The sequence below is a fragment of the Ylistrum balloti genome, unplaced genomic scaffold (assembly GCF_031769215.1).
Source record: "Ylistrum balloti isolate Yb309-2 unplaced genomic scaffold, AGI_CSIRO_Ybal_v1 Utg369670, whole genome shotgun sequence".
NCBI classification, from domain to species: domain Eukaryota; kingdom Metazoa; phylum Mollusca; class Bivalvia; order Pectinida; family Pectinidae; genus Ylistrum; species Ylistrum balloti.
Genome location: NW_026781916.1, coordinates 847,949 through 863,212, shown reverse-complemented (window position 1 = coordinate 863,212; position 15,264 = coordinate 847,949). Strand labels below are relative to the sequence as shown.

The 15,264-nt window shown below is 36.4% G+C and overlaps 1 protein-coding gene across 2 annotated transcripts; it reads left to right on the top strand.

Moving 5' to 3' along the window:
- The first annotated feature begins 572 nt into the window (after positions 1 to 572).
- On the top strand, positions 573 to 13,829 carry LOC132562012 (AP-3 complex subunit sigma-1-like). 2 transcript variants are annotated; one of them, XM_060226738.1, is made up of 7 exons: positions 573 to 731; positions 4,548 to 4,639; positions 5,192 to 5,303; positions 5,845 to 5,916; positions 6,271 to 6,378; positions 8,152 to 8,169; positions 11,672 to 13,829. In XM_060226738.1, the coding sequence occupies exons 1-7, from the start codon at positions 663 to 665 to the stop codon at positions 11,789 to 11,791; spliced, it is 591 nt and encodes a 196-aa protein (XP_060082721.1). In that variant the 5' UTR covers positions 573 to 662; the 3' UTR covers positions 11,792 to 13,829. The 2 variants fall into 2 exon arrangements, with proteins under 2 accessions (XP_060082721.1, XP_060082727.1); XM_060226744.1 differs by lacking the exon at positions 8,152 to 8,169.
- The last annotated feature ends 1,435 nt before the right edge of the window (positions 13,830 to 15,264 follow it).

Below are 15,264 nucleotides of genomic sequence, written 5' to 3'. Positions count from 1 at the left end.
AACACTGGGCAATCCAATTAAGTTATGTCATGTTCTCAAATAAGAATAAAGTATCAAACCTCGCGCCATTGTTGTATTTTCTGTATCATCAGACACAATACAAGAATCTTAGTTCCTTTGTTATAAAAGACTTTAAAGCATACAAAAAATCTTCTACGAAGTTTACATCGGAGCATTTGGTCTCGGATTGAAACAAATTTATTTATTTCAATTGGTCAGTTTCAGCTATAAAAAGGTATACCTTTTACCTTTGTTATTATAATAATTCAGTTCCTAACTTGACATCATTGAACATGCCGTGGAGGATCGACATTACACACAAAGTCGATATGAACAGTAGTCGAAGGGAGATAACCTTCGATATCGTTAAAAATGTTACAATTTATTTTATTTATCTACTTTTTTAATATACGAATTTCAGTATCACAGTTTATCTTTTTTGAGGGAAATTCGGTTATTTGCTTTACTCAGAAGATATGAAAAAAAAAACTGCTATCCATGATAACGTGGCTTCTGACTGTCCATCACGCATCGACGTCGTCATTTAGTAGTCCCAAAACCGGAAGTAGAAAGTCGCCATCCGGAGTAGAAACGTAAACACCTCTTGCCGAAATTGGGAGCAAATGTGATGTTTCTAGGAGGATCGAGAATTTAGGAACAGCATGATAAAAGCCATTTTAGTATTCAACAATCACGGCAAGCCAAGATTATCCAAGTTTTATCAGTTTTATGTAAGTATGTCATCGACATTTGTCTTAACCAGTAACGCCCTCCTTCCCTAACCGTTTACTCATTCCTTGTTTCAGTGACATACCGTCTTCCAATTCACGCTTTTTGGGTATGATGGTATGCCTCAAGTCTTGTCAGAAAAAGGACATGATGGGAAAAGTTATTAGGTACTGGTGTAAAAGAACAGGGAAAATACAAATTCCTGTCGAGCCCCCAGACCAGGAATCAAAGTCAAGTCGCTGGCGTGATAATCGACTGGCTCTACCAACGTAGCCAAAGTAGCATCCTCTGTCAGCCGAGTGACAGAGATGGTGTTTAACACTATATACAAGTCACACCACCCCATCAGCTGAGTGACAGAGATGGTGTTTAACACTATATACAAGTCACACCACACCGTCAGCTGAGTGACAGAGATGGTGTTTAACACTATATACAAGTCACACCGCCCCGTCAGCCGATTGACAGAGATGGTGTTTAACACTATATACAAGTCACACCACCCCGTCAGCTGAGTGACAGAGATGGTGTTTAACACTATATACAAGTCACACCACCCCGTCAGCTGAGTGACAGAGATGGTGTTTAACACTATATACAAGTCACACCACCCCGTCAGCTGAGTGACAGAGATGGTGTTTAACACTATATACAAGTCACACCACCCCGTCAGCCGAGTGATAGAGACCATATTTATCACTATATACAAGCCACACCGACCCGTCAGCCGAGTGACAGAGATGGTGTTTAACACTATATACAAGTCACACCACCCCGTCAGCCGAGTGACAGAGATGGTGTTTAACACTATATACAAGTCACACTACCCCGTCAGCCGAGTGACAGAGATGGTGTTTAACACTATATACAAGTCACACCACCCCATCAGCTGAGTGACAGAGATGGTGTTTAACACTATATACAAGACACACCACCCCGTCAGCCGATTGACAGAGATGGTGTTTAACACTATATACAAGTCACACCACCCCGTCAGCTGAGTGACAGAGATGGTGTTTAACACTATATACAAGTCACACCACCCTGTCAGCCGAGTGACAGAGATGGTATTTAACACTATATACAAGTCACACTACCCTGTCAGCCGAGTGACAGAGATGGTGTTTAATACTATATACAAGTCACACCACCCCATCAGCTGAGTGACAGAGATGGTGTTTAACACTATATACAAGTCACACTACCCCGTCAGCCGAGTGACAGAGATGGTGTTTAACACTATATACAAGTCACACCACCCCATCAGCTGAGTGACAGAGATGGTGTTTAACACTATATACAAGACACACCACCCCGTCAGCCGATTGACAGAGATGGTGTTTAACACTATATACAAGTCACACCACCCCGTCAGCTGAGTGACAGAGATGGTGTTTAACACTATATACAAGTCACACCACCCCGTCAGCCGAGTGATAGAGACCATATTTATCACTATATACAAGTCAACCCCGACCCGTCAGCCGAGTGACAGAGATATATATACACACACCACCCTATATACACTATATACAAGTCACACTACCCTGTCAGCCGAGTGACAGAGATGGTGTTTAATACTATATACAAGTCACACCACCCCATCAGCTGAGTGACAGAGATGGTGTTTAACACTATATACAAGACACACCACCCCGTCAGCCGAGTGACAGAGATGGTGTTTAACACTATATACAAGTCACACCACCCCGTCAGCCGAGTGATAGAGACCATATTTATCACTATATACAAGCCACACCGACCCGTCAGCCGATTGACAGAGATGGTGTTTAACACTATATACAAGTCACACCACCCCGTCAGCCGAGTGACAGAGATGGTGTTTAACACTATATACAAGTCACACCACCCCGTCAGCCGAGTGACAGAGATGGTGTTTAACACTATATACAAGTCACACTACCCCGTCACCTGAGTGACAGAGATGGTGTTTGAACACTATATACAAGACACACCACCCCGTCAACCGAGTGACAGAGATGGTGTTTAACACTATATACAAGTCACCCTGTCAGCTGAGTGACAGAGATGGTGTTTAACACTATATACAAGTCACACCACCCCATCAGCTGAGTAACAGAGACCGTATTTAACACTATATACAAGCCACCAACCCGCCAGCTGAGGGACAGAGAGCGTATTTATCACTATACAGTCGAATCTCGATAATCCGGACACATTGGTCCCCAGCAGTATTTGTGCGGATTGTGAATCTTCCGGATTGCTGGAACATGACTTTGATGACCGTCAAACTTGTCATTACCATCCAGAGGTGTTGATCACGTATGCCGGACTAAGTACGTATGCCTGCACATGGTACATATTCACATCATGTGTGTTGTTTGTGAGATGCATGTTTGTGAAATATCATGTATTTTGTACATATTATTAAACATAGGATAATAAATTATGTTAATTAATAAAGAGTTGGCAGGTAGTTTTCTTAACACTAACAGGGATTTCTACACGACGGCGTTTGGGTGCGGGGGAAGCCATAATAAAACACTGTAAATGACAAATAGATATCGATTACCAAAAATAAATAAAAGTAAATAAATAATAAAAAGAAAAAACGATCTGATTTCAGACGTAAAAATAAATCTTATAACAAAACAGATAAATCATTGAGTTACTGTATTATGAGTGGCTGAAAGCGATATGATCTTCCGAATGGTCCCGGGCAGAATTTATACACAGTTATATTTTGACAAGCAGACAATTGAACAGAATTCACGTAATCACTGAACACCGTTAATCCAATCATCCTAGTATTTACACCTAGGTTACCTAATGGGTTTTATACCACTGATCATTGTCCAAGCCGAGTGGTCGCGTATAATAACAACGTGTGCCAGTCGATAACACTTGTCACTGTGTGATTTACCTGTGGGAACCTCTCTGTCGCAGCACTGTGCGCATTAGAGCTGAACAAAAACACTGATTTGCATTCCCAAAATAGTGTTTGTTCCTTTTGAAGAGATCGACATTATGGCGAAAGGATAAACAACGCCAATTTCAAAACAACACTTTTATTAATTTCATTCACCTTGGAAAACAGTTTATAATAGGACGACTAATTAACAGTGCAAACATTTCATGGTGACATTAGACAGAGGTCAGCTTGGTGCAATCGATATACAATCATGTGTGACAGACAATGCCCTCAGTCAGGTAAGATAGCGGTCTATTTTTTCTGAAAAAAACAATTTTCTTTTGTATTTTCTGCGTCCGAATTATCGACTCAAAAAAGACCATATTTCTGGGTTGGTTCCCGGAAATTGTGCCCGGATTGCGAATCCGGTTTTCCGGATTAGTAGCTCAAAATAACGTTACAGAAATCCGTTCCCGTTGATTCTCGTCCGGACTGCGAGATTTCCGGACCAACGGAGCTCGGTTTATCGGGTCTCGACTGTATACAAGTCACACCACCCTGTCAGCCGATTGACAGAGACCATATTTAACACTATATAACCTGATCCTATTACTTTACTCTTCTGTTTTTCTTGAGAATCAAACTCGGCTCTCTAGCGTGATAATCTTCTTTGTGTATGCAAGGTTCTGTTTCTTGGGAATTTCCATGCTCCATAAATATGATGATTATGCTCTGTTTGATCCAAGACTGTTGTGGAAATCCAAAGTTACTGTCTTGTATACCTAAGCGCAAATAATTTCCATAATACTGATTTGTCTGTTGAAGGTGACAGTATAGTCATCAAAACATCACACATGAATTTTCTAACAGGTTATGATATAAGAACTGCTATTTGTTAATGATATTGTTATTTTGTTGTTGTCAGGCAGAAGATGTGGAACAGCAGATAATTAGGGAGACTTTTCACTTGGTCTCAAAACGGGATGAAAATGTCTGCAACTTCTTAGAAGGGGGCACGTAAGTATTAGAATAGATTTGAAGGATCTGCATCAGATTGTTGGTATTTGTTTTTCATGGTCTCAAAGATATTTACAGTTGATATATATGTGTGGAAGAATCATAGTAGAGGAAAATTCTTAAAGTTGACAGAAACACAGAAGAATTACTACTCAGAGGGGAAAGGTTTTTAATCAACATTGAAAATGAGGCTTACACAATGTGGGACATCGTAAAAGTCTTACCCTTATGGTTGAGATTACATAGTCTTACCTATGTTGATCTGATCTGTTGACTCAATCTTGGGAAAAAATCATTACTTTATAACTGAAGATTAGTATGCTCTGTTGGAATGGCATAAAAGGCCAGGCAAAAAATCCTTGTGTTTCCTGTAACCTGTTGGAAAAATAAGGTTAATAAGGTAGGCCAAAAAATAATTTTAAGAAATGATTTTATTTAGTTTATAAAGGAGAGAGATCTTCACTTTAACAGTGCTTCTTTGAAAATTGCCTGTTTTTTTTTTTTTTTTTGTCAATGAGTTGTGCCCCTTTATGTGTAATTCTTTAATTTTAGGTTAATTGGAGGTTCTGACTACAAGCTGATCTATCGTCATTATGCTACTCTGTATTTTGTGTTCTGTGTCGATTCATCAGAGAGTGAGCTTGGTATTCTAGACCTGATACAGGTAGGTAACCATGGTAATTAATATACAGGTCTGTGAAAAAAGGATTATGACAGTCAAAGCTTTCATCTGATACTTGAATATCAAAAGTCAGATCACTTTTCACTCCAATGGTAGACATGCCTTTCAAGATTTAGGAGTCAAAGTTCTTTGTTGGGAGTTAAAAAAAGAAGTTTTAAGGGTTATGAAAGTTCAAAGTTATATACATTTTCACAATAAAAAGAGGTTTCTTCTATGATTAACATCTATCTTCAGGTAAAATATTTTGTGTTAATATCAAAACGTTTTGCTTTTTCTGTCTCAAGAGCTGTATTAGAAATTATTTTCAATATAAACTTTTTTTTATTTACAAATTTTTTTTCTCCCCTCAATCAAATTACTTCAGATGATGATTTTGACAGGTTTCTGTGACTGTGGTTTATGAGTGAATGTTACAAAAAGCTGTCCTTACACCAACTATACTTTAATGAAGATTTGATTTGTACTTGGAAATCTAGATTTGTGTAACATTTCATTGTCATACATATGTATTTATGGTTTACAGGTATTTGTGGAGACCCTTGACAAATGTTTTGAGAATGTTTGTGAATTAGACTTAATCTTCCATGTCGACAAGGTAAGTGCTGTCTTCAGGGATATTTGTTATGAGGCTCCCAAAAAGGGAGAGTATATAGGTCACCACACTGTCTGTCCATCCATCTGTCCCTCATAATTTTGTCCGGAGCATAACATAAAATCTTTAAGAGGTATCAACATAAAACTTCATAGGTAGATAGGTCTTACCAAGAAGAAGCTCAATTTACAAGAACCATAACTCTCTTTTGCATTGTGTTGAAATTATTGCCTTTTTGCTTTCAAATTTTGTCTCATTTGGAGAGCATAATTACGGCCCTTGTTGATTTATCTGTCCATTTCAAGCAAGAAAGTTGGATTTGTTCATTTCCAATAATTGATGGTTTCCTGTTATCAGGTTCACTACATCCTGGCTGAACTGGTGATGGGAGGGATGGTTCTGGAGACAAATATGACAGAAATCATTACGCGGATTGAAGAACAAAATAAACTTGAAAAATCTGAGGTAGGCCTTTATATCAGCAGTATTTTTCTGTTTGCATTGAGTTCTGTGTATTTGAGAAATTTTTTATCGCAAGACCCTTTTTGAAACTGTTGAGATTAATAAAGTTCTAGGTTATCTGAAAGATGTTGGTCTATATTATAGACTATGACTTACAACTTTAATCTTTTGTGATAATGTAACCATTTAAGATTTTTAGCATTAGTCTTTTAACTTTTGGTTTGTTTAATGTTATTTCCTTTTTGGATTGCTGTGTGTTTCACCGGTTGATGGCCCTAATCACCTTTTATGTGTTGATGCGCTGTTAAGACTGAAATGATAATGATAAGTTTGTATTGAGGCAAGACTTTTTCCCATATATACTTGTAATTTTACTTTTCCTGAGTCAAGACTTAATTTAGATCAGGTGGTTAGATTACAGCATGATGAAAAATTGATGTATTTAGTTAAATAATGACTTACGACAAATTTGTGCCTCCATATCTGAATTCTGGTAAGGAATTGATCTGTATTCTATAACCATTAATTATTTGTAGGTATGTAGGTATATTCAGTTATACATGAAACTTTTCCAAATTATGTTTAAACTTTTATCATGATAAATTTCTGGGTTCTAGATGTACTGTAAAATAATATATTTTCGTTGTGTTCAACTTCAGTGGTTTAACAGGATTGAACTCACATAATCCACTAAAATTTATATCAATTTGCATTTAAAAAAATTTTTTTGTGAACTTTTAAATTCATGGATCAAGAATAATCACAAGTGAAAATAAAACAACCCCAAAAATGAAAGATTTTCAGTAAGCGGAGTCCCAGTATAATAATAAGTATGCCAGTCTATATAGTGAGAGTGTTGGCCCGGTTAAACCTCAGGTGGAGATCGGTGGTGCATGGTTTGATGCTTTTGTCCTGTTTGAGTTTCTCATCAAGCTGAGATAAGGAATAGTCTGTGTTGATCTGGTTGTGTCTTAAGAAAACCATTTTGCCCTTATGTCTCTGGATGGCCTCCTGTATGATGTTCAGTGAAGTAGCCACCACCAACAAGAGATCCTGCCTTTGAGTCAAAATGACACTGGTTGTTTGTTCAGAGGGGCAATAAACTTAGAGCATAACAAAACAAATATTTCTATAGTTATTAAGATAGAGTCAACGCTGTGCTTTTTAAGAAAAGTTTATAAAGTTCCTTGTATCCGTTGCTTGGATACCTAACGGTATGCCGGGGATTGGAGTAAAGGGACCAGCGAAGAAATAAATAGCAATCACAACACGCTCAGGATAGCTGATTCTTCTTATTTATTTATTTGTCGACCGGTTTCGCCCGAACTTTGGGCTTCATCGGTGTTTTATAGTGTTAAACTTGTGATTTTACACAGTGCTGTTTAGAAGATAAATATTTTGTCTACAGTTTACGTGTCACCAAACTCTTAGTCATCTTGTTGTAGCCAATCAAAATCAAGGTTGCTTTTAAGGTCGACAGGGTAAAGATCTTTTCTGTTGATGACCGTTTTCACATAGGATTGTATTTAGTTAATATTCTGTGCTATGTGTCAACTTTTAGTCTAAATAAATTTGGTCCAAATTGTGGTTTTGAAATATGGAGAAAAATGATAAAAAAGAACAAAAAAATATTGGATGATTTCTGTATTATAATGAATTAAGCAGATCATGATGTGAGGTCAACATGAGGTAGACAAATTAGTAGGAGTTAGTGACAATGTATTCTATGTATATATATGAATTATTAAATGTATGATATATTTTTGTTTCCTGTAGAAAATTTTACAAATCCCCGTAAGTAATATCTGTCTAGCTTGCCCTGAATATGTATATACAGTGAATGTGTGGGAGGGGAGACAACTAACACTGATTTGCATATCAATAGTTTGTAAAGTTACTAAAATGGCATGCTGGACTTGTCATCATGTACAATGGCTCTTGTGATATATGTAGATCAATAATGAATGGATGATAATTGTGATTGTTAAGTGATAATGAGGTAATTGAACATGTTTGTTATTGTGCCATAAGTATTGATATACATACAGTATTGTGTATTTTTTGGGGGTGGGGGAGGAGTGGGGCGGTGGGGGAGGGGTGGGGATTGTTTGGGGTTGATTGATATACATACAATATTGCGTATTTTGAGGGGTAGGGGGAGGGGTGGGGATTGTTTGGGGTTGATTTATATACATACAGTATTGTGTATTTTGAGGGGTAGGGGGAGGAGTGGGGCGGTGGGGGAGGGGTGGGGATTGTTTGGGGTTGATTTATATACATACAGTATTGTGTATTTTGAGGGGTAGGGGGAGGAGTGGGGCGGTGGGGGAGGGGTGGGGATTGTTTGGGGTTGATTTATATACATACAGTATTGTGTATTTTGAGGGGTAGGGGGAGGGTTGGGGGGTGGGGGAGGGGTGGGTGTTGTTTGGGGTTGATTTATATACATACAGTATTGTGTATTTTGAGGGGTAGGGGGAGGAGTGGGGCGGTGGGGGAGGGGTGGGTGTTGTTTGGGGTTGATTTATATACATACAGTATTGTGTATTTTGAGGGGTAGGGGGAGGGTTGGGGGGTGGGGGAGGGGTGGGGTTGTTTGGGGTTGATTTATATACATACAGTATTGTGTATTTTGAGGGGTTGGGGGAGGGGTGGGGGTTGTTTGGGGTTGATTGATATACATACAATGTTGGGTATGTTGTTGGGGGATGGGAGAGGTTTTTGTTTAGAGTGGGAGGGGCATGGTTGAAAGGGTGGGAGTTGCTTTTGTTTTGTTTTTCTTTTGAGGAAGTGGAGGATGGTGTATGGAAACGGGATGTGGGTGGGGGTTGTTTGGGGTTGCAATAAGACACTTTTTAGAAAGTGATGTGAAAATAAAAGAAGAAAAAAATAAGAAAAGTGATGTTGGTTGTTGTCAGGATTTGAGTCAATGTCAATGGAATTCCCAACATCATGACTTGTGGAGTTTTCAGTGATTGGTTGAATTCATAAAAATACTTAAAGGGATATTCTGTCTGTAGAAGTCAGCAAATTTCTGGTATTTTGGAATTTTAGATTCTTTAAAACTGAAATATTATTTAAGTAAACCTTTTTGTACCCCAAGCACTCTATACAATTGATAGATTAATCTCTTTTTGGGCACCTACTAAAATCACCAACACAATATTTTTGATAAAACTGAAAAATCTTGAGAGAAATTATACAAAAATTAACGTTGAATGAACTAAAGCTTTTGTTATAAATGTTAACTAAGTAAATTAAATCTCTTTTGGGCTTCTAAATCACCAAGCACTTTGCTTTCATTCCATTTAAGTTATTTTGGTTCCCATAAATATAAGAAAAAATTGTTTCGTCGTATTGATATCTCTCCTTGCTTCAAATTCATCATTTGCAACAGTTTTTTTGACCAGCTGATTCAGATCTGCTAGACAAGTTTAAAACTGTACCAGCTGATGGGAACCTCTTGGTGATTACAAGAGCTTCCTTTGTTTGTTATATACACAGACAAGATAAAAATAGATATAAAGTTAGGTTTTATGTTTTATATATTTTCTGGCAGGTGACCACCTACCCTTTCACATCCATTCGGGGGATCAAACCCCAGATGTCTTATTGAAAGTAGAGTGCATTACCATGTCGCCAATGACCACTCCGCGACCATCTTTGACTCTAGATACCGCTTGCTAGAGATATCCTGGCACTGCTTTAAATCTTTAATAGAAATTTTTATGCTAAATTAGTTGCTTTTGAATGTCAGCACATTTTCTGTATGTCGCTTGCTGCAAAAGAAAATCTGTTTCATGATATTTTTTATGATCTGTAGCATGTGGGGGCTTGGATTAGGTAGTTATGTAACCATAGCAACATTAATCTCTGTTAAATGTCACCATGTTCAACAGTGTACCTCCCTGTATATTGGTTTGTTTGTCAGTTGATGTAAAAAGTTGTGCATGGATATATATATAAATATATATGTATGTATGTTTCACAAACTTTTCCCAAAAATTCATCGTAGAATGTATAATTGTTTAGTGCAAATCTTTTATTTATGTGCTGTGTCAAGTTTATAGTTATAAAGTCAGCTGATTTAGATACAGATGTTTATGTTTCTGATTAATGTCTAAATATTCAGAGATCAGGAAACAAACATACTATGTCGAAATATCGAAAAGCAAAGCATCATTATATTTGACCAGTATGTTCCTTTTATGAAGTCCAAGAAAGTTTGCAAAAAGAAATGATCTAGACCCACAGTCAAGGTCAAAGGGGTCAAATGGGTTAAACCTTTAAATGACATTTTCTGATTATCCAATACATCTAAGATGGTAATAGGTTCTCAATGATGCCCAGTAATATTTGAGAACAGAAATTACCTTGACCTGTATCCAAGGTCACAACAGTCAAATATGTTAAACCTTTGAACAACTTCTGATTAAGCTAAAGGCTTAGGATCATAATATTTGTCCAAAAGGTTCCCTTAATGGTGCCCACAAAGTGTGTGAAAAAATAGCTTGACCCATAATGATATTTAAGGTCACTGGGGTTAAATTTGGTAAAATCATTAACAACTTCTGACTGACCAAAGGCTATCATATGTGGCCAGTAAAAGTTTCACAAAGGCTTATATACATATATGTAGAACCTTCCAATGACTTACTAAAGGAATATATTTGACTGGGAATTTTCTTGGCATAACTTGGAATAAATTATAAAGACCTTTCACAGTGATGTCACACTGTTCCAAAAATAGATTAAACCAAGCCCCCTGGAGGTCTGAGAGGCTTGAGCTAAGTAATGTGAAAAACTACGTTAGCCAATTACTTATGTTCTATTTACAGCATTAAAATACAGAAAATATGACCGGAAAGAGAATTGCAAGAGCTTCATTTTAATTTAAGATTTTTCATGATTATAGCATAAATAAATAAGAAATTCCAAGTTGATCCCATTTGCTATGCAGTGTTTATAGGTCTACAGTAAACTGTTATCAGTAGATCTCCAGTAACCGGACTTAACTGACTATGGTGACATCACTGATGATATGCATGAAACGTTTTATTATTGGTTTTGGGTAAGGATTATGGTTTATAATCACATGTACCTTAATTTTTCCTGTCTTTATATCTAGTTGCTATATATTGTTGACTTGTGCAAGTCTCAAATATGTTGTATCTGTGTTTGTAAACAATGATCTAAAAGGCAAGTAAGCTTCTGCTGTCCTGGGTCATCCGTCCAGCTATATATTTCATAGTACATACAAATCTACATCACTTGATTCTATTTCTTGTTATTTCAGGCTGGGATATCGGCTGCTCCAGCGCGTGCAGTTTCCGCTGTCAAAGACATGAACATCCCACAGAAAATCAAAGATATGAAGATGCCAGACCTTCCATCTATTGGAAACCTCAAGTTCTGAACAATGGTAGTTTTATATGGAGGAATTCATGTGTATCATTTGTCCCTGTGTTATATATCTTCTGACCAAGGGGTAGAATTGGTGTCGTATCCTTATGTTCCACTTTTCTCTCTGGGTACAGTTTTCTGATTTTACTACACAAGATACGTAGCTTTTGGATTGTGACTAAGTAACCAAAGACACTCCAGATATTATGGTACAAAACGACACCATCACCTTTGTAGTCTTTCTGTCGGTTATATCTGTAGATATTGAACTGAACATTGCAAAATAATTGTTACTGAACTAGTTTTGATACAACTTGAAATAATTTTTATAGAAAAAAAGGTACATTTTCTGTGAACTTTTCGTTAAACTGTAAAATTCTTCATTTTCGACTAAATGATGTCACCTGTTGAAAGTTTTCATGAATTTTTTTGTTAAAGAGATATTTTTTAGTGCTAAAATCAAGTGACCACGTCGTTTTACTATAAAATACTTAATTTTCGACTAAATGATGTCATCTGTTAAAAGTTAACGCAAGGTTTTGTTTAAGTTGTATTTGTTTTGAACCCTGCAGAATTAGAGTCCCACGGAAATAGGATTTCACAGTATACATTGAAGAATGAAGCATTACTGTACAATACTTCTCGAAGATACTTCAGTGTATACAACAAATACAACCAGAGTTCTATCTAATACAATAATAATAATGTCACCAGACTTGTCTTAGACAACGGTCGATCAGTGCTAACATATAAAGGGTCCTGTTCTGGAGTGATCTTTTCATGAGGGCAGTATTTTATAAATCTTACTTGGTATTCAGATGAAGTTCTTCACTACAACAAAAGGTAGAAAGGGTAAATTGAAACTTGGTTGATTGGTCGCTTGGTAACAGGTTTATTTAAATTTCGACTATTTCTATCACGAGACGTCGTAGACAAATGTCAGTGTTCTCGTGATGTGCCAGCTTGGTTATTTTTATTAATAAATGTTACAAACTGGTATTATATCAACAGATATGAATTTTGTCTAAATCGAAGTTTTTAATATTCAGCTATTTATTTAGTGTAAACTCCTATGAAAGATTTAAGAAACTAGCATCATGACTGTGTGGCTACTGAACCGTTTCTGGTATTTAGTGGTAAATCACCATTACATTGTCTTATTCACATGCTTGATAAAACAAAAATTTTACATGTTGATATCAAATTTAATGTTGACATCAGAAGTTAGCTAATCAGAAAAGTTATGAGTTTCCATTTTATGTCAATACCAAGTTACAGGTAGCAGGGAGTCAGAATGTTGACAACATAAAATAAGCGTGAATGAATATAATTTTGAAAAATATTAGCTGTAATTCAGCTGAATTTTGCATTAAAACCTTTCATATTAGACATAAATTTAATCACAAATTTTCATATCCCAGACATTCTTTAAAATGATCAACATTGAAATGTCATAGTTTATATTTTAAACGGAACTTCATTTATGATTTACATTACTATACAGTTTTTGATACCGACGTAACCTGGGGATAAGACTGGTGATTATAGTTGGTATCTAATAGTGTGTCTTACTAAACCTGAATTATTCATTTTAAATATTGACGTGAAGTGATAGTGTCACTATGAAATATGCAATAAGACATAACCTTCTGAGCTGACCAGACTGGCAAATATTGGGGTATGTAACTTACCTCTTGTAATCTGGATTTCAATCTCTGTAAGTAAATAACTCTCTTAATATTTTGATGTTTTTACTGAAAATAAGATACACACTTTTCAAGAAGTTTAGTTTTTGCGCAACTAGGACCGTTTCAGCTGACACTTAAAAACAGCCTGTCTTTAAAAGTACATCCGCGAAAAGCAGTGTTTATAAAAATCAATACTTGTAGGCCTATTATTATCAGTAGTTGTACTGTTACTAATGTTTAAAGTCATTGATGGCATTCATTACATCGTAAATACATTTACCATATATGTCAATTGCACTATTTGTATGAATGATATGAATGATGATGGGGAGACAGAAAGGAAATAAATTATTGAAATGATAATATTGTCTTGTTTTTTTTTATCCCAATGTCATCAGATGAAATCACGCTCCATCCATGGCATTCCTTCTATCCTTCCTAATGAAGATAGATATAAACTTTATTATGAAACATGTAATTTACCACAATTGTGAAACATGTTATTTACCACAGTAAGGGAACATGTAATTTACCACAATTGTGAAACATGTTATCTACCACAGTAAGGGAACCTGTAATTTACCACAATTGTGAAACATGTTATCTACCACAGTAAGGGAACATGTAATTTACCACAACTGTGAAACATGTTATCTAGCACAGTAAGGGAACATGTAATTTACCACAATTGTGAAACATGTTATCTACCACAGTAAGGGAACCTGTAATTTACCACAATTGTGAAACATGTTATCTACCACAGTAAGGGAACATGTAATTTACCACAATTGTGAAACATGTTATCTAGCACAGTAAGGGAACATGTAATTTACCACAATTGTGAAACATGTTATCTACCACAGTAAGGGAACATGTAATTTACCACAATTGTGAAACATGTTATCTACCACAGTAAGGGAACATGTAATTTACCTCAATTGTGAAACATGTTATCTACCACAGTAAGGGAACATGTAATTTACCACAATTGTGAAACATGTTATTTACCACAGTAAGGAAGCATGCAATTTACCTCAATTGTGAAACATGTTATCTACCACAGTAAGGGAACCTGTAATTTACCACAATTGTGAAACATGTTATCTAGCACAGTAAGGGAACATGTAATTTACCACAATTGTGAAACATGTTATCTAACACAGTAAGGGAACCTGTAATTTACCACAGTTGTGAAGCATGTTATCTAGCACAGTAAGGGAACCTGTAAGTTACCACAATTGTGAAACATGTTATCTACCACAGTAAGGGAACATGTAATTTACCACAATTGTGAAACATGTTATCTAGCACAGTAAGGGAACCTGTAATTTACCACAATTGTGAAACATGTTATCTACCACGGTAAGGGAACATGTAATTTACCACAATTGTGAAACATGTTATCTAGCACAGTAAGGGAACCTGTAATTTACCACAATTGTGAAACATGTTATCTACCACAGTAAGGGAACATGTAATTTACCACAATTGTGAAACATGTTATCTAACACAGTAAGGGAACCTGTAATTTACCACAGTTGTGAAGCATGTTATCTAGCACAGTAAGGGAACCTGTAAGTTACCACAATTGTGAAACATGTTATCTACCACAGTAAGGGAACATGTAATTTACCACAATTGTGAAACATGTTATCTAGCACAGTAAGGGAACCTGTAATTTACCACAATTGTGAAACATGTTATCTACCACGGTAAGGGAACCTGTAATTTACCACAATTGTGAAACATGTTATCTAGCACAGTAAGGGAACATGTAATTTACCACAATTGTGAAGCA

What these genes read in the sequence shown, in the direction of transcription:
- LOC132562012 (XM_060226738.1), top strand. Translation starts at nt 663, where the DNA reads ATGATAAAAGCCATTTTAGTATTCAACAATCACGGCAAGCCAAGATTA. An exon ending in AACTTCTTAGAAGGGGGCAC is followed by an intron (nt 4,640 to 5,191) that starts GTAAGTATTAGA and finishes CTTTAATTTTAG; the next exon opens with GTTAATTGGAGGTTCTGACT. An exon ending in TAATCTTCCATGTCGACAAG is followed by an intron (nt 5,917 to 6,270) that starts GTAAGTGCTGTC and finishes TCCTGTTATCAG; the next exon opens with GTTCACTACATCCTGGCTGA.